The sequence below is a fragment of the Malurus melanocephalus genome, unplaced genomic scaffold (assembly GCF_030028575.1).
Source record: "Malurus melanocephalus ecotype Western Australia unplaced genomic scaffold, MMel_1.1 scaffold_403, whole genome shotgun sequence".
NCBI classification, from domain to species: Eukaryota; Metazoa; Chordata; class Aves; order Passeriformes; family Maluridae; genus Malurus; species Malurus melanocephalus.
This window is the reverse complement of record NW_026623635.1, coordinates 611221-637198: the sequence shown is the minus strand read 5'-3', so window position 1 is coordinate 637198 and position 25978 is coordinate 611221. Positions and strand designations below refer to the sequence as shown.

Sequence of the window (25978 nt, the reverse complement as noted above, 5' to 3'; positions counted from 1 at the left end):
GATTGGCCCGAGCGCGCGCGGCCCCACGCGTTCTGACCAATCGCCGCGCACCGCACGCGCCCCCGGGCCAACCAGCGGCCGGCGCGGGCTTTGCCCTCAAGCGGGCGCGGGCGCCCCGGAGGGGACGGGCGGGATGGCGGAGGATGGTTCGTCTGAGAGCAGCGAGGGGGAGAGCCTGCCCTGCCTGGCCTCCTTGCTGGGGCTSTCCCCGCGCCTCGGGGAGCCCAGCCGCCCGCGGTCGCCATCTCCCGATGCTCAAAGGGAAGAGGCTGTCGAGACGTTCAGCAGCAAGAGCGAGGAGATGGACGAGRAGGTGATCGACGTCGTCCCTTTGCACGAAAGGTTAAAAATGAGGGTGGGAGCGGAGGCTGAGCCTTTCAGCTTGGGCGGTGGTGATACAGCAGAGGTATCTGGGCTTTGTGCTGGTAGCAGCCTGATGGCTCCTGACAGMGAAGGACTGCGGGAAGACCTGGCTTCGTCTGGAGAAGCGGCTTTTGACACTGACAACGGTACACGCAGTGCTGAGACATCGTCCTTGTGCTCGCTGTCAGTCGACTCGGACGGGCCTAGTAGCTCCCCGGTACGTAGAGAAAGGCCAGAAGCATCCCTCCCTCTCAAGAAGCGGCAGTACAGTCAGAACGAAAGGGAGGCAGTCTGCCARAATGCGTGTCAAAGAAGGAAAGTGCAAGAAGMAGAAAAGAGGGAGCGGGAGGAAGAGAAAGARAGGAAGAGAGCCGTTGCCAAGATGCTGAAAGCTCAGCGGCCAGGAGAGTGCCAGAAATACATAACAGTGGTGCTAGATCCAGGTAGTTGTCCTCACAGCGTGCACCTGCCTTGTATTGACTGTTTTCTCCTAGCTGTGGAGGCCTGACCCATGCACCGATTTCAGTCATCTTGCAGGTAGAAGGTGGTGAGCAGATCCTTAGTGCTTTGCAGGCTGCAAATTATTCCTGTGTGTTTGAGAATCACGCTGTTCCCTGCAGCATCACCTGGAGGAGAAAGACGGTGTCATCACAGGTATGTGAACAAAATCTTGATAATCTTGCCCTTTTTTCACGCGTTATTTGCAGTCGTTAGTAATTGTATTTAGTAACCCCAGTAAACACCCTCTAATCGCCCTACTCAGAGCTCTGAGTGGGAGTCTGAGTGAATTTTAAACAGACCGTTGCCTTGTTTTCATATCTGAACAGATGGGAGGAGGAGATGAATGGACAGAAGAACCAAATGTCCTGGTTCTGCTTGGCTTGAAGGAGTTTTTGTCTATGGCTCACAGCTACAAACAAGTGAGAATGCTCATGACTTTTGTGCTCCTGAATGTGCCTTGATGCAAAACTGGGGTTTTGTCATCCCTGTTAGTGGCAGGAAGGTTTTGATGTGGGATGAATACAGGGTCTCAGTAAAACAGAAATCTGGGTTTCGGAGCCATTAATGGGTTGTRTAATAAAAAGTTCAGACAAGCTTTCTTTCCTAGTTAAAATTTTTCACACATTCCTGAGGAGTTCCATTGTTGCATCAAGTGGGACTATTTTTTCTTTSTTTCTGCTATAACTTTACATGGGATTAAGTATTGCCTGCTTGCCTTGAAGAGCAAGGGTCAACAGATTTATGTGCAGACCTACAATCAAGGCCATATTTTGCTGTGCTTCTCTGTGTACCTCAGAGTGGTTTAACTCCTTTTTTCCCCTAATTCATCTTTGTAGAATGCTGATGGCTGTGCAGAAAGACAGGAGACCCTGCAGAACTATGTAACTGGTGTGATGGAGCAAATGCCTGGGAAAATTCTGGCTATGGCAGTAGTTGGAGTAGAAAATTATTTCAGGTCAGACTTCTTTTCCTCCAAATGCTTCTCTGTTTGCTCGGGGCCTTGAAAAATGCTGTAGATGTTTACATTAATTTCTTCTAGCAAAGACTGGAGTATAAGAAGTATTCCCAGAATTGCTCCAACATTTTTTTTATACAGAAACAAAAGCAAAGAACCATCCAGACTTTCACCCCAGTCTTACTTTACTCTTTTTAGGTCCCTCCAAGTTCAGACAAAACAAAGGCTGCGAAGGTCATCAGTGAGTGGGAGCCAAAATAAACGGGGGAAAAGGAGAAAAAAGGAGGTTGATGATTCTGGCCTGGACTTAACCAGAACGGATGTGGAAGAAGTGAGTGCCTTTAAAACAGACTTGCAGCCATCATCTGCTGTCTGCCAGTATTTGAACATTTGACCCTGTCACACATTTTTTCGGGTGGGAATATGCAGCTTTCATTATTTGTTGGTCCATCAGTCTGTGGACAGTGCTCTTTGGGGTCAGCTCCCCTCCTGCTCCCACACAGACTGATGAGTCTCGTTCACCTGGATACTGATGTCAGTCTCAGCACCTCTTGCCATTCATGGCCCACTGGCAAAGCCCACTGGTGGTGGTCTGTGCATAACATGAGCCACGGAGGAGCTGAGGCAGCTCAGAGGACTATTAACAGGGTGATATTAACTGTCAGGAGACAGACTGGCCCTAAATACTTCAGTGCCTTAAATTTACTGTTCTCAAAATGGGGTGAGAGCGAATGTTCTTGTCCTACAGCACAATGTTTGTGAAACTTTTCTGCTGACAAAAAGTGGGATTTGGTATGAYGTGACTGACCCATTTGTTGTTCCCATTGGTGATACAGGCCCTGGTGGATCTGCAGCTGAGCACACAAGTCCAAATCAGCATTTTTGAGAGCAATGAGGAGCTCGGGGAATATGCCACTATGTTCACAAAAGCTGTGGCTGAGGCACCATACAAGTGAGTAARCAGAGGAGGTTTGGTCCCACATTTGGAGAGGCTGCATATTAAATTACTGGGAGGAACTAGCAGGTACAACACAGGATATAATGGTTTTGAAATGAGCAAGCAACAGAACAGCTGCTAATGCAGCTCCTTCAACACAGGACTTGTTCTTGAAAYTGATGTCCTGCCCACAGAGGGATGAGGACAGACCCTGCTGTGTCATAGTCACGGGCTGGTTTGGGTTGAAAGGGACTTTAAACATCATTTAATCCAACCCCCTGACATGGGCAGGGACACCTTCCACTAGACMAGGTTGCTCAGAGCTCCATCCAACCTGGCATTAAACARTTSCRGGGATAGARTATCCACAACTTCTTTGGACAATTTGTTCTGACGCCTTGTCACCCTCAGATTTCACACTGGAGCCTTGACAACAAATAGTGCTCTTGTTCTCAGTCAAATTTTCAGAGTGGGATGGGAATGCAAGTAGGGCTGGGCTCTTACAGTGCCAGCTTTTCTTATTCAGTGTGTAACCAAGAGATGTGCCTGAGAATGAACCWCTTGGCTCTTTCCTTTGATAAGGGAGGACAGCAGTTTGTTGAACAGTGATAGCTAAGAAAGCCATCTTGCAGAGTCTCACACAATCCTGGCATTCCTGTCACAGCAGCTGCAGGGTTTTCCATGTCAGCCATGAGAAGAGAYGAGATGTCATTAAAAATGACATCTAGAAGTGTTTTATTATGGTTGACAGCCAGAAGGTGAATTCTTGTTTACCACTTTGTCTGCACRTTGGCTTGTGTCAGGATTGCTACCAAGTATAGGATTGTTTCTTTTTCAGTAGCAATCTGGGTCTTAAAGAAATTGGGAATGCATGTAAAGAAAACAGTGTCAAATTGTTCACATTTCCTTTGATGCCWCTGGTGCCTCTGACAGCTCAAGTGAGGGACGGCGCTCTGGCTCCGTGACAACAGATGGCAGGGACAGGATTTTCTTCACAGCCTCGTTGTCTCATTTGTTTCCTCTTTCCTTGTTCTCCCCAGGCGAGAGCGAGAGAACACAGGGTTCTCTTTCTACTTGGAGAAGGGCTGTTGCGGAGGGGTGAAGGTGGATCCTTCCGGAAAGGGTCTCTTGAAAGTTTGGAAGAGGCAGATACAGCAATTTAACCGTGTCAGCTCTGAGATGGCTGAGGCTATYGTGTCTGCCTACCCTTCTCCTCAGCTCCTGATCCAGGTGAGGATGCCTCAGGAACACCCAGCATTGTGTGCAGGCAGCCAGCTCATGCMAGGGGTGGGAGAAGTAATTTAATCAATATTAAATTAGGCACAGTGATTCCATATGAGTGGTTCAGTAAGTTAGTGAAGGAATTGATTCCTTGGCATCTGCTGTTCTGGCTTCCCACTCTCCAGGCTCACAGATGGGACCTGGGCAGCAACCAGGTGAAAAATGAGTGGACATTGTGGAAGGGCAGAGCACTCACAAGTCCACAGCACTGACTGGTGTTTTGGAGGCAAATGGGTGATCCCGTTGTTCCTTTGTGTTGCTTTTAGGCCTACGAGAGATGCTCCTCGGACCAGGAGCGGGAGAACATGCTGGCCAACATCCCCGTGCASCGTGGGGAGGGTGTGACAGCCACCTCCCGGCGCATCGGGCCGGAGCTGTCCCGACGCATCTACCTGCAGATGACWTCCCACGATCCTGACCTCTGTCTGGATATCACTGGGTAGCTCCAGGGAATGAGGGTTTTACTGTTTGACTGGTTGAAGCGTTCCCTTTTGGATTTCACCGGATAGCTTCAGGGGATAAGGATTTTACTGTTTGTCCGGTTGAAGTGTTCCCTTTTGGATTTCTCTGGGTAGCTCCAGGAAATAAGGGTTTTACTCTTTGTCTGGTTGAAATGTTCACTTTTGGATTTCACTGGGTAGCTCCAGGGAATAAGAGTTTTACCGTTTGTCTGGTCAAGTGTTCCGTTTTCTTCTGTGAAGAAGTGCTTAGRTAACACTCATTCATCCTTGTTTAAAGACTTGAAGCACATTTAGACCTTGTAGCAGGAAAAAAGTTGGATAAAGTTGCTGAATGAATTGAGTTTACACAAAAAAGATGGTGAARCGTCTTCCATAAGCACACAAGTTGCACGCAGTTTATAGTACTGGCGCTGTTTTATTTGTCTTTCTATAAAATAAATAATTTTGAAGAATAATCTTTGCTTCTTAATGTGTTGTCTTGAATATAAACAGGTATGGGTATGCCTTCTGTTCCTGCTGCTTCCCTGAACTGCAAAGGCTTATTTTCTCCCTCCTTTGGAACAAATCCTGATGCTAGAGGAACAGGGTGCTGCCTCCCCAGCTCTAGTGAGGTGAAAGAACTTTACCTCACAAAACAKCCTCCCATTGTTCCGCTGTGGCAGATGGCAATGAGTAAGACTAATTTTCAGATATAAATTTAGAGTACCCTGATTCAGTCTCCAGACAGCTTAATCTAGAGAGGGTCTTGAAATCTGATTATATGTGCTGGAATTATGAGGTCTAAACAGTTGGCAGAAAAAGCCKCCTTTTAATTAGATTGGGAAATGYGGCCTGTCCGTGCAACCATCAGCACTTGTGTGCACACAAGGACAGTTGAGGGCTTTTGTGACAGCAGCACTTACTGAGATGAGTGCTCAGAGAATTAAACTGCATCCCATGCGTGAAAGTTAACTCTTTGGGACCCTGCTGCCTCCAATGSAAAAATCCCCACCTGCCCTGCTCATTTCAGGCATCCAGTAGGAGCCCTGGCCTGGCCAGCAGTGCTGCTGACCTTAATCTATAAACTGTATAAGCCCAGCACTTGCCAACCTATCTAACACTTGCATGGATGCTGGCAGGAAGAGCTGCATGGAGGAAACAGTGCTGTGGATGATGTTTTGCTCTTTTCCTGAGCATTTCTGGATAGGGAGMAAGGATCTTTTAAAGAATGGGATGAGTTTGACACCAAAAGCAAAGCTTAAAGCTGTATGAAGGAAGCTTTGAAAACATTCACCCTGCTAAGGCAGAGACAGTCCTTCCTTCCTTTTATCTGATACTTGTGCTGCTGGTCTCTCTTGTGTGACACTCAGGGAACTGCAGTCTTATCATCAGGTTACAGAAAGGTGAAGGTTTACTGCTGTGATAGTGACCGTGGTGTAAACCACTACAGATGATATCCCTATGGCACTGCTGCTGGCAACAATCCCAAGAATGAGAAGAGGGAGCAATCCTGGAGGCCTGTGTAGGATGTCTCAGTAGAGTCTAGCACAGATATTCTCTGAAATCTGCACTTAACTTCATTTTAGTACTCACAGAGCCCTTAAGGATATGAAAAACTATTCCTGGATTTATAATTTCCTTTAAAATGATTTGAAATGAATTATGGTGTTTCTTTAAGGGAAAATTTTAAATTAATTAATTAAAAATAATTTTAAAAGAAATTATAAATAATTCACAGACCATTGCAGAGGCAAGTTTTCTTCTCGAAGTGCAAATCACCAAACCTCCCGGCCTCCCCCAGCCCCGAGTCGTCCCCTTTCCTTTGCAGTGCTCCCACAGTGCCACCCAGTGCTGCCTCCGTGGTTGCAGCAGGCAGGAACTATTCCCATACCTACTCAGAAATCGTTCGTGGCTGTTCCTAAAACGCCTTGTTAAAATTACGTTAACAACATAAACATCCAGCTCAGACAAATTGCTGTGAAAACTGTTGTATTGAAAATTTTCAGCTCCTTTCAATAGCACATCAGCCTCTTTGCTCCAACACAGGGATGCACAGCCATCCTACACGCCTGTAATTGGTCCTGGARTGGGGCCTTAGTGTATTATTCCCATATAGCCATACCACCAATTTTAGCAYGAACAGAAATGAGAGCAAGGAATGGATATGTATTAAAAACCTTCCACCTCCAGCTCAGAGCTACAGCTGCCCAGGTGAYGTGGGAGCTGCTTGCTTCCACTCTTCTAGACTGGCAGCTTCCTCAAAATCCTGGTGGACACCACTCGGAGGCAAGGAGTGGTAACGAGTTTAGGTTAATGTGTGCAAATAATGGGAGTTACAGGCCAACTGCAAGACATGCACAACAAAGATGGTTTGAACAATAGCTCTGCTCTGTGGAGTGGACCAGCAAACCAACGCTGACTGGTTTGAAGCAGTTTCATCAGAACACAATTCCATAGGAATTCTGGCTGTGTAGATGGTGGAAGGAGATGCTGACGAAGCAAGTGCCCGTCCAGGACAATCACTGCCGCGAGTTGTGCTGTAGCATGTTCTGCAGGGTTTTGTGGTTCTGCAGAGCAGCCACCACATCCTCGTAGAGGGTGTTGACGCTGACGCACAGAGGTTGACGCTGCAGCTCCGTCAGCTTGCAGGCAGCCAGAGTACAGAGGATGCAGAAGAGCACAAAGAGCAGGACTCTCAGCACCGAGCGTGACCACGAGGGCTTGTGCCKGGGGGGCTGAGGGGGACGGGAGCTGGAGGCTGGCTCTGTAGTGACAACACCAACAGGACAGAATGGGAGAAATCAATCAAATATCTTTAATAGGCAATGCCCACAAAATGTTCAGCTAAGATACTTAATCCTCTGTTGCAGCTGGCTTTTGTCAAGAATTTTCATCACTTAGCTCTGATGAATAAGTAAATGTACAGGATTTAACTGCTTAGGATGAAAAGTTTCAGATCCAGTTTCACGGGAAGCAGTGAAGAGGGTGTAAAGCACCCCTGTGCTGTACAAGATTTGATTGTGCAAATGTAGTTCAGTAGAGTTAAGAAAAAAATGAGTGGAGGGATGTTCTCATTAGGAACAGATGGAGAACTTCCTGACTTGTAGCTCCACAGTTTATGGTAACATAGGCAAAGGAGGAAAGGGCACAGCAGACGAGTTTATTAGAATCCTACAGGTTCCCCCTACCCTCTCCCACCATCTCCCAGTACCTGGCCTGCATGAAAACAATTCTGGCAGCATCAAAATCTCATGAAGATGAAACCTGACACAATCCCACCCAAAATGGACACTACTTACTTCGGGTGTGCACSGTTTCTTTCTTAGTTTTCTTTTCCATTTCCTGTTTTGCAGCTTTCTGAGCATCATACTCCCGCCTTCTGCGCTCCTTTTCCTCTGCCTTCTCTCGCTTCCGCAATTCTCTCTCCTGAGCCTCCTTCGCTCGCTGTTCCGCTTCACGCTTCTTCTCCATTTCTGGGGATTAACAGCAGGATTTTCCCTTTCATGTAAAGGGTTATCATTGCCATTTTCTTATTACCTGCTTATCTGACCACAACTGCAATGAGGAAACCAATTAAACAACTATCCTCTTTTCTATAGTTTTATTTAGTATAATGTACCTTGCATATTTGCTTTCTTTCACATTTTTATAGGTAACCTATAGCACATTCAATCTAGAGATTTAAATATTCCTTAGTCCAAGAAATCACATAGTTACCCTCCTGCTATGTTTCTTCCTCCAGCCCTTTTACTCTCCTACTCCCTGAGTACTTTGGGTTGGGATAGCTACAGGTATTTGTTAGGTGGCAATTTGTTAGATGGAGATCAGAATGTCTGGGGGTGTTAAAGCAAGAGCAACCCTCAGCAGACAGCATGTGGGGGGTCTTTGTGCCTACCTCGCTCTGCCTGGAGYTTCCGCTGCCGTTGTCGATCCTGCTCAGACTGAATCGCTTTCATGTGCTGCAGTACCTTCAAGGGCCAAGAAAACAACCTGAGGGCTGTGCAGGAGGCTCATGGCACAGTCAGTTCAGAACAGAACAACTGGAGTGTGGCTGAGGACAGTCAGCTGGGGCTGACCCCATCCCTGACCTACCCCTACTGCTCCAGCCCTGAAGAGCTCACACCTTCCTGTGTGAGTCTTTGCCCTTGAGAAACAGATCTTCCCATTAAAAACAAACGTGGCAAACTGGTGCTTCATGACACAGAGGATCACATCCATTTCMATTTATGTTTGCCACAACTTCTCTAAACGTTTTTGTACTATTAGCACAKGCATGAATATTCATGTCCGATTATGCCTCCACTTGCTTGGCAACCAGCATTAAATCCTCTCTTAACTCCATTAATGCAGAAGCATCATCCTCAGCCAGGTGATTGCTCTCCAGAGGCATAGCAGCAGTGGAGTCAGTGCAGTTCACCTGCACCTCAGTGCCTGAAGAAACTTCAGGCTGCTGCAGCATCTGTCCAGTTTGCTAAGCAAACAGAGGATGGACCACTGGCAAGGCCATGAAAGGAAAGACAAAAGAGAATAAATGCAGATTCCTTACCTTGACAGCAGCCTGCTTACACTGCTTCTCATCCAGACAGTCTCCTGCCACTTTAGCCAGGACAGGATCCAGGGGATTGTCCTTCAGATCCAGCCACTTCAGRTTCTGTAGAAAGGCACAACAAAGGGGAGGCTGTAAGAGCACAGGAGTCTTGGAATTATTTAAGAGATCCAAAGCAGAAGCAAAAAACTGCTTCGTTTTCACATGAATGAAACAGATACAGAAGATGAGCAGAGATTCAATAGATTGAGAGGATTTTCATTGAGCTGCGGTGCAGAGCCAGCTGAATTTTGGAATGGGTWGTCAGCAGGATGGATGCTTTACCAGAGAAATCAACTTGAGCAGGATCACAAGACCCTGGGCTGCATCCCAAAGCTTTACATAACTGCCCAGCAAACAGTTTTACCTTGAGCTGTGCAAAGCTGACTGGCAGGGTGACCAAACGGTTGTTCAGAAGGTCCAGGTGCTGCAGATTGACCAGGCGGCCAAAGTCCAAGGGCAGCTGTTGAAGCCGATTTTTACTCAAATCCAGTTTCACCAGGTGCATCAAACTGCAGAAATCTGACTAAAACCCAGACACAGAAAACACAGAGAAAGCTGGTCAGCACCTTTATGGATGAACCTTAGTGGGAAGTATGTGGAAACAGCCTAAACCACACATCAGCCACAAATCCTTAACTTTCTACAGGATATGATGGAAGAAAATTGCTCTCCTCCTTTGCCTTGGAAGATGGAGGTGGGACACAATGGGACAGATAGGACAGCCTGACAAGGTTATGGATRGCAATATGACAGGAACAAACCCGACTCTCCACTGCTGCTGAAACTCCTCTGTATTCACTTGGGGATGCTCTGGCAGGAACAYACTGCAATCTTCACGCAGTTCAACCCTTTACTCTCTCTTGCCTCAGCCAAACCCACTGCCAGCACTGACCCGTCACGGACAAACGGAGTCATTCAGCCACCCCAAGGCAGGGAAAGTGCCAGTTCCTCAGCTCCTGCTACTTCCTCCTCCTTCCTACTGAAGCATCAGCTATCTTWACAAATATTTCCCAGCAGACTCATCCCCATGGAAGCTCTCTAGCACCTTACCGGCAAGGAAATGAGGTTGTTRCAGGACAAATCCAAGATAGTAGCTTTTGGAAGAGCGGCCTGAAAGAGAAATAAGGCATTGAATGAACATGGAGCTTTCCCCGAGCCGCTCTGACACCTGCTAGTTCTGCTCCGGCCTCTGCGGTTTCTCCCGCGTCAGTCTGTCCGTCCCCCGCGGCTGCTCGCAGGTCGCGTCATCTCCGGATCCATCTCCGGCTCCAAAGGCGGTTCTGATCCCGGGACAGCAGTGAGCAGCGGCTGCCGGGCCCGCGGGACACACAACTCCGCCGCTTTAAACGCCTGCAGGCCAGCTCACAAGCTGCCAGCACATCTGGCTCTYCTCCGCTGCCCCTTCCCGGGGACCGGCACCGGTCCCCACCTCCGCCGGGCGGGCCTGCGGCCGGAGACTCACCAGCTCCCGCACGGGCACCTCGTTCAGATCGCACAGGCTCAGGTCCAGCTCGTTGCCATCCAGCTTGTCCTTGAGGCTCAGCCCTTTCCCGCTGCCCCGCGACATGGCTCCGCCGGCGGCCGAACCCCCGGGGGATGCGGTTGGGCACGGCGCGGCGGCGCGGCGCGGCTCGGTTCGGTTCGGAGCGGCTCAGCACAGCCCAGCACAGCCCAGCTCAGCACAGCTCAGCACAGCCCAGCCCGTTCCGTCCCGGCGTGGCACGGCCCGGCCCCGCCACCCACTTCCGCGGCCACGTCCGCACCGGCCCCGCCAGCGCCGCCGCCGCGGAGCTGAGCTGAGCTGAGCTGAGCGCGCCCCTGCCGGCCCGGAGCGGGGCCGCACCGCACCGCACCGCACCGCCCGCACGGCCCCGAGCCGCCACACTGACACAAATTGTATTAACAAACGATGCTATCTGATGTTTGATCTCCGCCTGCTTTCCAGGCTGAGCAACAAGAAAGGAGATTCAATCCCCCTCCCCCCCCCCACCCCGCGAAGCAGGGAGCAGCCGATAAACTGTCTTAGAATGATACATTACTTGTTGGTGGAATTGCCTTGTTAAGGTTTAAGGCTTGATCCAATGATCGCAAACTTAGTGGGAGGTCAACAAAGCTTGGGAAGAAGGATGCGCTACTGATAGTGGGCACAAGGAATGCAGGATTTATGGGCTACAAGGACATTTGGCACAAGTCCCGAGATAAGGGAGAAACTAATAAAGCCGACTCAGCAATTGGGTTGAATCAGCTCCAAGTGGGTAAAAGGTAATTTTGTAAGGGGCAGATTGTAACCACTGRCTCATGGCCACAGACCCAAAAAACCAATAACCCAAAAGAAGAGAAAGACCAAGCGTATGGACTGATTAGCATGGGGAGTGAGAGAATCATTAACCAGTGGAAGACAGAATACTAATTTACAGGAGATCTAGGTAGCTTGTAGCCAATGAACATTAACGGCTTGTTAAAACTTATAAATCGTGAAAAGTTGTGACAGTCGTGGTGCTGGCTTTGTGGTTTTGCCATCCAGCCCCGCTTTCTGTGCAGAACTGAAAATAAATCAAACACCTTGGCTCTGGATGTGGATTGGCCTCTTGCACACTGGGCGAAAAAACCTATTTTGGGACACACTGGCACGGCTGGGGACATCCCCACAGCTGTCCTACCAGCCCTGGGACCCTGGCCAGGCTGGCAGGAGCTCAGATCTGGGCTACATGAAACTGCCCGGCAGCAGAAAGAACTCCCAGCCCAGCCCCATGGGTGGGTGAGGTTTGCATCCAGTCACATCACCTGTCACACACCACCCCACAGAAAACCAAACAGCTAATGGCCAGTAATCCCCACAAAAAAAACAGGATCTCTACCTCATTTTACAGTATCTGACAGAGCTGCTCCAATCTCTCTACAGTCTCCCTAATCCAAGGGGTGAATTCCTCCTCAGTTGGGCTGTTATCCCACGATGTCTCTTCAAAGACGGAACATTTTATGGATGTTCCTGCTTTTCTCCCAAGGCTCTGGTGCAGAGCACTCTCYTAATCCTCCTTGGAGAAACTCAGTGAAAGAGAAAGGAGTCTGGGGCAGAGCCAAATTAATGTTACCTGGTAATGGGATTACAGCAAGGACTAACCTTCAATTCCCTGACCTCTGTCCTATTTGTGATATAAGRGACATTACAAAGATGTTTTCACTACTGCAGCACATCTACCCCGTGGGTGCATTAATTATTTTTTGAGCTGCCAGAAACAAGCATCAACTCAGCACTCAGGTGACCAAACCCACAGGAGTTTCTGAGCAAAGGAACCCCAAAACAACATGGAAGGATTTGCCTCATAAAAGTACAATAAAGTCTGCCTGAAATTGAGATGCTCTCTTCCAGGAGATCACAGAAGTTTTTCAGAGCATGTTATTGTTCTTTCATAGGTGAGCAGAAATTGCAGAGCCCTCATCAAGAGAAGAGCAAGGTCTACTTACCCAAGAACCTCTCCCATCCCTCAGCTTTTCACAACAATCTTTGTTGTTGGAGGGAAGGGCCGGAGAAGATCTGCTGCAGGGAGGGGTGGGGAAGCCTTTCATCCCCAGATCTCCAAAGGAGGCAGCTGATTGCTGAGCCCCTCGTTACCCTGAGGAGGGGAGGGTTTCATGTGAGATGCTGTGCAGGTCCCTTCCATAGGAGACACCAAATACAGTCCTGGTCCAGAGGGCAAAACCCAGAGGGGCTCTGGGGGGCCCTGAGCAAGACCCTCTGCATCTCTGGGAAAGGTCTCTGAGCAGCGCTACCGAGACTGAAATCTGTGTTTGCACAAATCCAAGAGCCTTTGGCTCTTACTGCAAACAAACAGGGGTGTAGATKGGTTACAAAGCCTACCTTCTTGTTRTGATTAATCTGAAGGCAGRTTTTAAAKTCTTGATTAGAAAAGAATGATACCTTACGCAATGGTGTATGGGGCGGTACTGCTTCAGGTGTCCTTTGCTTTGGTCTCAAATATACCCAAATGTCAAGGTCACATTAATTTCTGCATAATTATTGGTTTAATTATTTCTTTAATGAGGATTCACCCCGTGGGCTAATGATCATAATGTGGGATGATCAAGCCAAAAGTAATCTTTATTTTTATTTATTGAAGGCGAGACGTTTCTGTCTCAGACATCATTTTTTTTTTCCCCTGTGGTTATACAACACCAAGCACTCTGATGCTCCATCAGCACAAAGACAATTGCTCTGTGCTGAAATGAAGGACAACTTGTGGCCACGAATGTCACACAGCCTTACATCCTCTGTGGAATCCATGAACTCACCTCGCTGCTGAGTTCAGTGGGACGGACTTGAAGAGGTATCTGTAGGCTAGAGAGACTTTGAAGCTCCACAAGACAGAAAAATCATAGCACAGGGCACATCTGTGCACTCTGCTAGGGGCTGCAAGGATATCAGAAAGGAGAAGGGAGCAGGAGTTGCTGAGGGAAGTGGGATGAACACTGTTGATCTAACTGTGATCTGACGATCTTTACTGTGGCTCTGAGGCCTGAGTTGGCCATGGCAACCTTGGGGCTGGAGACCATTCCCAGACCCTCTGCAGATCTCTGTGTCCCCTCTTGAGCCAAGGCAAATTTTTCACATTTCAACGAAATGAAATCTCCCTTTCCGTACCAAAGAAAACACTGTCACTGCTTCCACCAAATAAATTCCTTGTGAACTAGGTGCACATTGGGCAAAATCCTTCCTGCTTCTAAAAGCAAGCTCAGACACCAGGGGTCTGGCAGCTGTTGTATTTCACTCTGTTACTGGCACATTTAAGGTTTTGATGTCTGATTCATCATTCTGAGGCTGCCCCTGTCCWTCAGCACCGTTGTTTTTGATGTGATGCAGAAACACAGAGTCACCTCYTCAGCATCAGCGCTGCTGCAGAGTTCAGCACCACCACACTCTCCTCCCGGTGCCTGCCCACACTTCTGCCCTCAGCTGAGGGGTTCTCAGCCTGCTCAGCCCTGGAACAGCTCTGCAGATCCCGGCTGGTCTCTTCTGCTTCCCAGGGAGTGCCTAAAGGTGGGTACCTGAAGGTGGTAACTGATAACTCCTTGAGCAGATAGGGCACGGTGACTCACAAGGGCTCAGCACCAAGTGATACCGGTGGAGATAAGAGGAGGCAAGTATTGCCTCGCACTAAAGTCCCGTCTCCACTCGTTTAAGTGGAGGGGCTYATTTGGGGTGTGACAGTGTTTGGGTCAGGCTGATGGAACATGCTGAGAAGAAGAGATAATGGAGAGAGAATGTACAGGGAAGGAATTGTTGTGCAGGGTTTGGGCTGGGGACCRGCAGAGGATGGGGCAGGTGCCCGGCGGGGCTCAGGGGGTTCGCTCTGACCCTCCAGTCCCTCTCGCAGACCGTGCAGGGCGGGCCTTTCTCCGCTCCCCGGCCGGCGGAGAGTCCCGGAGCCGCGGGGAACCASAGCGGGGCGGAGCGGGGCCGGGACCGGGACCGGGGCGGGCCATGGAGCGCACCGCCCCCGAGCACCGAGCGGCAGGGTGGCACGGGACGGGACAGGGCAGAAAAGAACGGGTCGGGCTCCGCTGGGTGCTCTGAAGGAATGGCCGCGGCTCGTCTGGCAGCGCTGCCCCGGCACGGGCTGCGGCTCCTGCTCCGAGCGGGCGGGCGGCGCGGAGCCCCGGGCAGGTACAGAGGGGATGGGGAGCGGGGGATTGGGGTGCGGGCTATGGGGGTGGAGGGCTCTGGGCTATATCAGTTAATCCGTGGGCTATAGGGTATGGGCTAGATATAGGAGACTGGGGGCTGCGATGAGAAGGAATGGGGCTGGATGAGAAGGTGTGGGGGCTGTGGTGGTTGGAGGGCTCTGGGGATGGGGAGCTGGGGTGCACAGAGGCTGCAGAGGATGGAGACTGTGTTTGATGGGGGACAGGGCTGTAAGGCAGCTGCAGAGCGCTGTGGGTGTCCAGCGCAGGGAGGGCATGTTCATCTTGGTGTGTAACTGTCCCCTGGCTCCCCTAAAACGCCCCCAAAGCGGCAGAGCAGCCTGCACCCCCCGGATCTGCTGCAGTTTGGGAGCGGGCCGGGCAGGGAGGAGCTCTGTGCTGTGTGCTGAGGGGATGTGAACGCGCTCAACTTCCTGCAGCAGCTCCATCCTGACTGCAGCAATGTGAAATTATCARCTGGCTTCCCCATCCTCCTTCTGACTGCTCTGACTGGCGGTCAGTGTCCCTGTCCCCCTGCAGCCCCCCAGAGGGGTGGGTGACACAGCAGGTCCAGGGCACCAAGAGATCTGGGGCTTGAGGAGTCAGGCCGGCTCTTTGCCTTGCTTTTCCTCAGTGCTGCCTCTTGGAGAATGTTCGTGTGAGAAAAACAGCGATGGGTAGGCACCTGGCTAATCCTCTGGAGGATTAACTGATATTCAGATTAATAATCACTGGGACAAATGACTTCCAATGAGCAGTTCCAAGARTCAGGTGGGGCGCTCCTTGTTTTTCACAGACAGGGTTTGGGTGTTTCTTTTCAACTAGTTTGACATTAGGAATGAGGTAGTTGAAGCCACTGCTCCATAGGTGTGCCAGGATTGCCTTCTCAAAATCTGTCAGGAAACAGAATAAAAAGGGAGGCATGACAGTGAGGTCACTGCAGTTCATGCCAGCCCGGAACTGAAACTGAGGGACAGGAACACAAAGTCCTTGGAGAAAGACAGCATGCATTTAGAAAGTAAACTCTTTCTAGTAAAGTTATAAAAAAAAGTTTATTAAATTCTGCTCTTAGGCTTGTTTATTCTTATGACAGGAAGAGTGCTGAGAGGCACAGTGGAAAGCATGACCAGAAAGYTGCTGCAGGAGGAGTCTGAAAACACTGGGAACTTGATCTCTCCTTAAACGAAAACAAACAAAAAAATGTAGTAAGAATCCAGTTAACTCTTTAGTCATCAGATCAAAGAGCGAGTGAGGACAGAGCACGATTAACTTTCAACACCCTTTTATTGCAGTTGTATTACACAAAAACTCTTGTCTTGTGGGGAGAAGCTCCTGGTAGAGCTGAGCAAGGAACTGGCAGAGGAATCTGTGAACCTCTCTGAGTATGAACTCTGTAGTTGGGACAGTTCCCAAGCCCTGGGAGGGCAGGGTCTTTCCCACAGGTACAGAGGTGATGGCACCACAGGGCAGGTCCATGTCCTTCCCACTGCAAAGAGGACAGGAGGTTACAGTGCCTTGTGCTCCTYTCTCCTCCCTTTGATAACTTCTGTAGCCTGGTAAAGAGTTAAAGGTGAAAACAGAGCTGGTTATCTTATATCAACAACTCCAGACTGTTGACTGGGGCTGTTCAGAGAAAAATACAAACTGCTCTAAGGATTAGTCCAGAGTRCTTGCTTCAGTCTGATAATTTCTGCTTCCTGCCATCAGAAAGGAGAGCTCTGGTGCTGCTGGGATTTGGCTGCTCTCCTGCCTTTTGCAGGGAGGAAGAGGAGGAGGTTTCATTTTCCCAGAATCTCTGATGTCTCTCTGTTCAGCTGCGCTGCTGAAACTCCAGGGTTTCGGAGTTTTGCAGGAACAGCCTGTGGATGAGGCTGGCTCATTTACAGGCTGTCTTGGCTGCTGAAACSTGCTGCTAACAAAAGGCATGTGCTCTCCAAAAGTCATGGTTTACACTCTGTGCTGCCMCCCAAGAGCAAGCAGAGTTTTATTTGCTTTCCTTCGGCTGAGTCAGGAAAATGAGAGCTGCTCTGATATCAAACCATTGGTCTTGTTTTACCTTCAGCAGCACCAGGTGCCTTGTAGGAAGAGGTGAAGGGWGAATTACTGTTTTCTGTAACAAAGATGAGCACAGAGATAATTTCTAAATTCTTTGGACTCTTTGTAGAATCCTCTTGGCACATTCTCTCAGATCAGATACACACACTTTCTGCTGGCTGTAGGAGGGAGGGAGACCAGCCCTATGTGATTTTCAGCATGATGCTGCTGATAATATCTTGTGCATATCTTGTGTCTGCCTCCTTCATTCCATTCCTGACCCCYAGTGCTTCCAACAGCCTGCTGTGTTTCAGCTCACACCTTTCACTTCTGCCACTCAGAGAGAAGTGGTAGAAAAATGCTGAAACACTTGTGAATGTCAGACCAGAATTTGGGGAGCTGAGACAAGAGGAAAGCTGTGATTTTTTCTTTAATGCGTTTGAAGAAATAATGTGAGTGCTTTGAGAGGAATCAGTGACTCTGGGTTATGAGCATGAGATATCTTAGCCTTCTTAGCCTCTAATTTCAGTGCTGCTGATGCTTTCCTTTTAAAATGTGAATGCTTGGAACCTCTGAGAGCAAGTTGGGTTCACATTGAAATGCAGCAGTGTTTTCTCAGTATTTTGGAGCATGTGGCTTTGTAATGGTATCTGTTACTGCTCTTTGATGCACTTTATCCTCATGTTTGGGGGGAGGCAGGGAGCCAAGCCATGAAGACTGGAGCTTTGTGCCTTCTTGCATTTAGTGTAAAAGTCTGGTTATGAAAAGTCAGTGAAAGCCTTTGGTTCTTCAGGTCTGAAAAATATTGTGATAGCAAGCTCAGTCTGATCTGTGTAATCCTTTGCCAAGACACAATAGTGTAAGATGTTTTTATTTTATATTCTCCCTTTAATTGGCAATRCAGAGTTGTGCAAGTGCCTCTTTGAAGGCTGACTGCGGACAGCAGGACACTGTTTCAACTGCACACTTTGGATTCTGATTGAATTTTCTCAATCTGAATTTTGTAATGTTTTCTCCCCTCTCCGRTCTCTTTTTGTGATGGTTCTTTTGTTTGTTTATTTTCCCCAGTGCTGAGCCCGATTGGCTCCCAGTGCTGGGGGGAAGAGCTCTTGCACAACCAGGTCAGCAGCTGCTCCCTGCCCAGTCCAGCCCTTCCCGGGCAGGGAATTTAGGGACAGGCTCTGCTGACCCTGGAGACTTGCCCCGAGGGAGATGTGAGTGTGACTGGCCCCATTAAACGTTTTAACACACAGCCTGAGGGTTCCTCATCCTCCCTCATGAGCTAGGACAGGGGACAGTGACTTCTCCAGTCGCTGTTGCAACCTRAGGTGGCCTTTACTGCTCTCTCAGTAGCATTAATCCTCCCCTAGGGTTAGGGAGAGTTTTTTCAACCTTTTATTTTACAGAACATGTATTCATAAAGGCTTTTCATCTCCTTGTTTATCTACCTTTGTTGCCCAAGAGTTTTCAGACAATGAAAGGTAATTCAGTTTAGCAGCTGTCCTGCCTCCTTTTCRTGCAGCCCTGCAGACTTGATGTGAGTTACCCAAGATCTCTGTGAGGAGGGATGTCTGAATAATGCCCRTGAGAGTTGCACAATCCTCCCTCTGTGGTGGAAAAAGGGTCAGGTCATTCGCTTGGCTCTTGGAGCAGAACTGCCCCTGAAGGTAAAAGTCTAGCTTTTTGTTCTCTTGGCACTGAATTCCACTCCAGAGGCGGCAACACCATGCTCTGACTTGTTTCTTGTGGGCAGGAAAACAAATCTTTTGTGGTAATTACACTGAGTCTTGGCAGAATGTTGATGCTGCACTGGAGAGGAGTTTAGGCTGAGCTGTTTTTCCTCTTTAGGGCAGAGATTTCCCCATTATACACTGAATTACACACAGCCCCTGTGCTGTGCACCCCACAAGTGTCCCTTGGCCCTGTCCCTCCTGGGTGTCTTCTAAAAAGGGGCTGAGGTTGTGGAAGGAGGCAGAAAGTGAGGGGGGACAGAGAATGTGGGGGAATAGAGCTGTGGGGTGGGGGGARCTGATGGAACAGAGAGAGGCTTGTAGGAGATGGAGAGAGAAACCAAGGCTGGAAGTGCTCTGATGGTCAGGAGCTGCAGTTTGAGGGGAGATCGCTGCTTTTCCACTGATGATCAGACCTCAAGGAAAGCCTWAATGATTTCTAAATTATTTTCCTGACTGTCCTGACCACATCTTCTCTCTCATTGCTGCCTCTGTTGGCTCATTGTTCCCTCTTGGCCTCCACCACGATGTCTCAGTGCTCCTGTCCTGCCTGGGGTTGCTCTGCTCAATCCCTGCTCTCCTCCTCCCCTCCTGTCCCCAGTTTGTGGTGGGGACCTTCTCCTCCCTGATGGCAACCTGCTGTGGAATTGTCTCTGCACTTCTCCCCCCTCATCTCGCTGGCAGCTCCTCATTTTATTGATGATGTTTCAGTCCCATAAACCCTTTGCATTCCAGCTGTCAGAGATAGAACATAYCTAGAGWTAAARCAGMTGCTTGCTGCTGTGTACTCAGACCRTTCCTTTGCAGATGYCTCAGYTRCAGCYCTGAACTTCTCTGAACTTTCCTAAACAGCTTTTATTCTGCAGGATTACTCTTCTCTGCTGATCGTTTTGGAGACTGACCTCTCTCATTTTAATTCTTTCTCAGTTGTCTGCTCTTTTCAGCCAGCTGGGGGAATTTCTCTACAACCTGGTTTGGTTGTGTTGACTTCCCAGCTGYTCACACTTTTTAATGTTAAAAAAGACCAAACCCAGTTGCCATCCATGTAGTTTTCACTGCAGGTAGAGGATGTAGGACCAAGCTGTGCCCATTCTGCAGGGCTGGTGCAGGCTCCTTCCCCAGCAGGGAGCAAAATCCTGGTTCCCCATGGAGGGATGGAAGCTCTGCCTGTTCTGTTTGTGTGGACACCCATGTGTGTGTCCTGGGGGCACTGAGTTTGTCCATGTGCCCCATGCACAAGCTTTCCAAGCTGTCTTGGAAGTCTTCCTGGTCTTGAATCACTGGAGGAGCTGCCTGAAATGTGCAGCAGAGATTCCCGATGCCATTGGGCTGATAATCCCTCCAGATGGGGAGGACTGGATTTACAGGTTATATTAAATAACCTCTTGTCCTTTTCTTTCCCAGTGCCCTGCACACAAGGATGCCCTCCGTGTCTCACAAGGTGACCAACAGCTACATCCAGGGGGCTTCAGACGTTCCYCTTTTGGACAAAACCGTGGGTCAGTGCCTGGAGGACACTGTGGAGCGCTTTCCCGACCGTGAGGCTTTGGTTTTCTGCAGGGATGGGGTTCGGAAGACGTTTGCTCAGTTCAGAGAGGAGGTGAGTGCCTGGTTCAGCCCTCAGCTGGGTGCAGGGGAGCAGCAGGTGTGATGGAGAGATGGAAAACAGATTCACTGCTGAGCYCAGCACTGAGGTGAGCTGTGTGTGGAGCTTTTTCTGGCTCTGGGCAGAGGGAGCAACACAACCTCAGAACACCGATGGACCTGTGCTGCCTTCATCCTCCTCAGAGCCCTGGGATGAAAGGGAGGGGGCAGCATCTGCAAAATGCTTGTTGAATATCTCACAATGAACCTTCATGCTCTAAAAATTATCACACTTAGCTGACAAATTATGGGCTGAGTCACAGCGGTTTTCTCTGCCAGAGTAGACTCCACTTTCTGCATTAGTCACTCTATCAGAGGTCCTGAGTATGGGGAAGATTTTAATTCAAGCCTAAAGGCAAGGACTAGGGCTCAATATCTCATGCACAGATGTGTGTGTCTATGTGTATGCATATACAAATGTATGTTTATCTGTTTTTGGAATGGAAGGACTAACTGCCTGGAAAGTTTCTAATAAATGTGTGATATGGTCGTGTATAGGAAAGAATTTTTTGGTGGGCTTTTTAGGCTTACTATGGTTTTGGTCACATCCATTCAGATCTATAAGATTAGCTGTGTTCATCATGATTTTAAGAAGTAGGCTGTRATTCAGAACTAAATCAAATTTGTTCCTCAAGTTCATATCTCCTACAATGTAAACTTCATAAATTCATTTGAGAGCATAACAAAACTATAAACCTTTCTTGAATTTCCAGAATATTTGTTGTTCACCTGAAACATGCTTAGCATCTTGCAAAATAAAGTAGTTGTTAATATCAACTGAATGTGGCTGAATTTGAGTTAATGAGTCACAGAATCATTAATGTTGGACAAGACCTCCAAGACTGAGCCCAACCTTTGGCCGATCACCACCCTGACAAGTAGGTCAGAGCACTGAGTGCCCCTTCCAGTTGTTTCTTTAACACTTCCAGAGATAGTGTCTCCAAATCCTCCATGGAAAGTAATTTCCAATATTTAATGAACTTTTTGATTAAGAAATTCCTCCTGGTGTCCAACCTGGCCCTCCTGTGGTGCAGTTTGCACCCATTTCCTCTCCTCCTGTCCCTGTTCCCTGGAGCAGAGCCCGACCCCCCCGGCTGTCCCCTCCTGTCAGGGAGTTGAGCAGAGCCACAAAGTCCCCCCTGAGCCTCCTTTTCTCCAGGCTGAGCCCCTTCAGCTGCTCCTCACAGGTTTTATAAGGACAGGAAGGCAAAACTGGTCAAAAATCACTCAGTTTTCATCCCTTGAGTCCTTTTGGAAGTGAGTGATACCCAGAAGGGAGRCAGATCCCACAGTGTGGATGGGCCCAGCATCTGGGTAAGGCTYAGTCTTAAGTGGAGATGATGAGGAACTTGGCAATCAATAATCTTTGGGCGAGAACTTGCAACRACATAATTGCCTATTTTGATTTCCTTCCTGCTTGTTTGTTTTGTCCCAGGTTTGTAATTTTTATACTTTTGATCAACCTGCTGACCAGGGGCTGTTCTGGGGATGTACATTCTCTCTTATTTCAGTCACAAAGATGATGCTTTTTCTCCAGAAGGCAGCTCCTGGAGACCAATATCCCCCAGTGCATCCCGTGGGTGATCCTCTGGCCCTTCTTTGTGTTTTTCAGGTGGACCAAGCAGCAGCTGGACTGCTGGCCCTTGGCCTGAGGAAGGGAGACCGGCTGGGCATGTGGGGACCCAATAAATACGAGTGGGCTCTCATGCAGTTTGCAACTGCCCAGGCAGGAATCATCCTGGTAAGGAGTTGGCTGTGTCTGGGTTTTTAGCAGTCTGTTGGGAAAGGAAATAGAGACAAAGGAACAAWAGGAAATACTGGATAATAAATGTTGTTTTCTCTTTTTTCCATGTTCTTACCTGGCTCGTCATCTATAGCTGAATCAAGTATTTAAGGAAGGTTTGTGCAGCTCTCTGTGTCTTTGTCCTTTGCTCTGTAGAGAGGCACACTGCAGAGGGAGGAGCAGCAAAAAAAGTGTTTGCAACAGCTTTTAATAGGAGGAGATTTGCTTTTCTCTACAGGACCATATTTCTGTGGGATGCTGCTGTCCTTAACAGTTACCAGCTGCTTAGATCCCTTCTGAATTGATTGCTCTGTGGAACAAAAACTCACTTAAAAATCTAGTCCAAGCTGCACGTTCCTAAAAGCCAATTTTCATTTGATAGCATGACCAAAATACACCTTATTTAGACTGGGCACWGTGTTAAGGTCTCCATTTCCTTCATCCTGGTTTGTTCCAGTGTCTGCAGGAATAGGCTGGAGGAACATGGCTCAGTAGGAACCTGGGGCTGAGCTCAACTCCAGTGCCTTCTGTGGAGAGCTGGGTAGGAGAAGGTGCTATCATGGCTTTCCATCAAGAAACCTGACTTGCACAAGAGTTTTGATCTAGTTTAGTGGATTGGATCAACTAGACCAACTGGATCAACTCCTATGAGACACAAAATTTTCAAGTAAATCTCCTTTGCAACTGTTTTCTTTCATACAAACACAATTCAGATTTTTTTTTCCTGTGGAGTCCCTGTATTGCTGAGCTCTTAGTTCTGTGTTGGAGGAGAGGCTCTGAGCGTGGCTTATCCCTGGGAGATATTTTCAGCTGGAATTTGTGTTAGTGGGGARGGTTTTCAAGGCAAGGGCAATTCTGATGTGCCTTCATGTTTCTCCCTCCTCAGGTCTCTGTGAATCCAGCCTACCAGGCCTCTGAGCTGGAGTTTGTGCTCAGGAAGGTTTGTATGGCACCAACACTGTTCAAGGGGATGGTGGGGACACGGTGCAGATGAGCTGCTCGAGGTTTGGGTGTAGGAGGGAGCTGTCTGGAGAGCAGGGTGCTGATGAAGGTGTAGAGGGGRTGAAGCTGCACTTCAGTGCTCACATTTCTTGCTGTTCCCTGTGGCAGCCACCCCGAGTGATGGAGATTCCTGCATCCTCCTCATCCCTCCCTCYCTCTGTGCTGACAGCAGCTGCTGCCAGTGTTACCCCATCCTGAACACCCCTGTCAGCAATCATTTACCAGGGAATGGGGGAAAAAATGCAGAGCTGGATATCTCCTCTTTGCCCTTCCTCTTCAGGGCAAAAATCACAATCTAGGATTTCAAGCTTGAAAGCAGAACCTCAGAAAGGACCTCATTTTAACCTCAGAAAGGACCACATTATAACCTCAGAAAGGACCTCATTTTAACCTCAGAAAGGACCAGCCTACTTGGTAGCTTGATTTCTCCTCCCAAGTTTGTCTGAGGCCTGGCTGGCCTTGGATTTAAGCTGGTTTAAGTCCTAGGTATTGTCACATCAACATCTCTTTGCTGTCTGACCCTGGCCACCTCAGCTACCCTCTAATACCTGCCTGGATTTGAGTTTGCAATATGCAGGGCACTGAGCAATTTAAACTATTCCAGTTCCCTGGCTCAAATAATGAGAATTTCAGGTTATTAAACATTTGATGGCTAATAAATTAAGATTAAGCAGCTAATTTGTTCACTGTGGTTTGTTCAGCTATAAATCAAAGGCTGATATTAGAAGCGAGAGAGCCACTTCTGAGTGTTCCCAGCACCATCCAAATTATTGTTTTACCTAGAAAGTGGATAATTTTGAGCAGCTTTTCTCCTGTATCAGTACCTCTGTAATTGGGTTGTTGGGCTGTAGTTTGAGGTCTTGTTTTGTCCTTTWTTTAATCCTCTCAGCAGTCTCCTGRTCACTCCTGTTCTCGTGCATTGTGGTCGAACCATCTCTCCCAGGGTGGATGTCCTTGGGTTTCTTTCTTCTGCTGGAATTTGCAACCCAGTGCTTCCCTTTTCCCTCAGCAAAGCTTTTTTTGTTTTCCTTTCTACCTCTCTGTGCCAGAATCTCCTTTGATTTTCTGTTCTGGTGTAATCTGGAGTGTCCATGGGGTAAGAGCAGAAATTCAGCTCCRTGGGGAATTGCTCCTTTCCAGGTTTGCCAGCATTCCCAGCTTTTCCATGCACTGGGATCTCTGGAGTTCCTCACCACCCTAAGGATTTATTTGTGATTATTTATTGTCATAACAAAATTCCAGGAGACTTTAGGGCTTTTCCTGTCTGTCTGTGCAGTCCCACTGGTATATACAAAAATCTGTCTGCAATAACCATTCCTTGCATTCCTACTCTATTTCCAGGGCTGTGTAAAAGCAAACTGATGACAAGTTTTCRTATTTTAGGTTCTTTGAAGACAGATCTGCTGCCATTCAGGTTCAGAGGTGCTCAACCAAAGACTCTTATCTTGTACAGCATCAGCCCTGCAAGTTCCTCTCCCCACAAAGCATCTGTTTTTCAGCGCTGGTTCAACCAGAATTGTASTTTGAAGGAATTAATAGTAAAAAGTTACAGAGGCCCAAAACAGCCTCAGTCCCCTGGGTTCTGGGCAGCCTGTTCCAGAAAATAGAGCAAATGTTTATCTTCCTTTCTGACAAAGCCCAGAGGGTACTTACAAATAATTTATTGGCATAGCCTTGGTCTCCTTATTTCCCAGACTTTGGGAAAATAATGAGAACAGCTGAGTAAATCATTTATGTAAATAGTTATTTTGACACGAATGCATTTTTTGGAAGATGAAAGCAGTTTGCAAATCTGGGTCAAATTCAGCAAATCTCCTCTGYTGAAAAAGAAATGAAAATTCTTGGAGTAATTAAAGTGCTTTGTTTAGAGATTATGTAAATAAAAGGGTTGAATGAAAAATATTTTAATTTTCAAAATAGCTAATGCTTTAAAAAGAGGTGGGAAAATCTTAGGAAAAGGAACACCTCAAAAAAAAATCCACAACAAAATCTTGGTTTGATTAGGCAGACTTTAGATTTCCTTATTTTTCCAAATTTCCTCAAAAACCCTCATTCCAGATCAGCACAAATTAATTTTGAAATTTTAACTTCATTCATTTATTCATTCATATTTTGGGACCGGGCTTTTTGTTAGTGCTGAGTCTCATAATCTTAAAAAAAAATCCGTTGTTTGCCTTGTGCTCACAGCAAGGAGTGTTGATCCTGGGTGAAGAGGGAACTGCAGGATAGTTCTGCTTTCTTGAGCAGCAAAAATCATCCTGGATCCATCAGGAGAGAGGAACAAAGTACAATCTGCACAACTGGATCCAGGCTTGGGGTGCTGGGTGTGCAGGACAGCACARCCCTGTTCTTGGAGGGTTTTAGGAATGCACAGCTGTCAGGGCTATTTGTTTTTGTCCTTGGAGAACCCTCCCGTGGCTCCTGTCTTGGTGGTGGCTGCTCTTTGTCGTGTCCTGAGCATCAACCCCAACGTGACTTCTCACCAGTTTCTGTCTCCCTTCACAGGTTGGCTGTAAGGCACTGGTGTTCCCCACTCAGTTTAAAACACAGAAATACTATGATATTCTAAAGCAGTCATGCCCYGAGCTAGAAAAATCCAGTCCAGGGGGAATAAAGAGCCAAAGGTGAGTTAGGAACATCTGGTGTSTTTGCACTGACCTCACAGCCGTGCCCTGCCTTGTGTCCCCTCAGCTGCACAACACAGGCTTTGCTGAAGAAAGACCCACAGGGGTCTCATCTGAAGAAAACAAAGTCAGGCTGGCCCAGAGGTTTGCTCTGACCAGTGTGTACCTGTCTGGGCACTTTTCTCCTTGTTTTTTTGTTACTGATGGTGTTTTTCTCTCTGCCAGGCTSCCTGACTTGTCCATTGTCATCGTGTGTGACTCGAAGCTGCCTGGCACCTTCCACATGGATGAGGTGATGCAGGCTGGGGACAGCAGCCACGTGAAGCAGCTCAGGGCTGTGCAGCAGACCCTGTCCTGCAATGAGCCCATCAACATCCAGTTCACCTCAGTAGGTGCCCTGTTTGCTCCATGCCTGGG

The 25978-nt window shown here is 48.2% G+C and overlaps 3 protein-coding genes across 4 annotated transcripts in view; 2 read left to right on the top strand and 1 right to left on the bottom strand.

Annotated features, from left to right (window-relative positions):
• Positions 1-77: 77 nt before the first annotated feature.
• Positions 78-4947, top strand: EME1 (essential meiotic structure-specific endonuclease 1). Its single transcript, XM_057379365.1, has 8 exons — positions 78-806; positions 890-1017; positions 1191-1283; positions 1701-1819; positions 2018-2150; positions 2656-2771; positions 3797-3986; positions 4304-4947. Exons 1-8 carry the CDS (start codon positions 134-136, stop codon positions 4478-4480), a joined length of 1629 nt encoding a protein of 542 aa, XP_057235348.1. The 5' UTR covers positions 78-133; the 3' UTR covers positions 4481-4947.
• Positions 4948-6298: 1351 nt separating this feature from the next.
• Positions 6299-11189, bottom strand: LRRC59 (leucine rich repeat containing 59). 2 transcript variants are annotated; one of them, XM_057379366.1, is made up of 7 exons: positions 10528-10848; positions 10116-10175; positions 9430-9588; positions 9024-9128; positions 8373-8445; positions 7777-7950; positions 6299-7241 (listed from the first exon to the last, which is right to left on the bottom strand). In XM_057379366.1, exons 1-7 carry the CDS (start codon positions 10630-10632, stop codon positions 6997-6999), a joined length of 921 nt encoding a protein of 306 aa, XP_057235349.1. In that variant the 5' UTR covers positions 10633-10848; the 3' UTR covers positions 6299-6996. The 2 variants fall into 2 exon arrangements, with proteins under 2 accessions (XP_057235349.1, XP_057235350.1); XM_057379367.1 differs by lacking the exon at positions 10528-10848 and adding an exon at positions 11105-11189 and having other exon boundaries at positions 6300-7241.
• A 3369-nt stretch (positions 11190-14558) lies between these two features.
• The window catches only part of ACSF2 (acyl-CoA synthetase family member 2), a 36966-nt gene continuing 25546 nt past the window's right edge, over positions 14559-25978 (top strand). The window contains exons 1-6 of the mRNA XM_057379359.1: positions 14559-14727; positions 19913-20108; positions 21765-21893; positions 22822-22875; positions 25443-25561; positions 25787-25949. Of these exons, the coding sequence (XP_057235342.1) occupies positions 14642-14727; positions 19913-20108; positions 21765-21893; positions 22822-22875; positions 25443-25561; positions 25787-25949 (747 nt within the window). The 5' untranslated portion in view covers positions 14559-14641. The remainder of the gene's footprint in view (positions 14728-19912; positions 20109-21764; positions 21894-22821; positions 22876-25442; positions 25562-25786; positions 25950-25978) is intronic.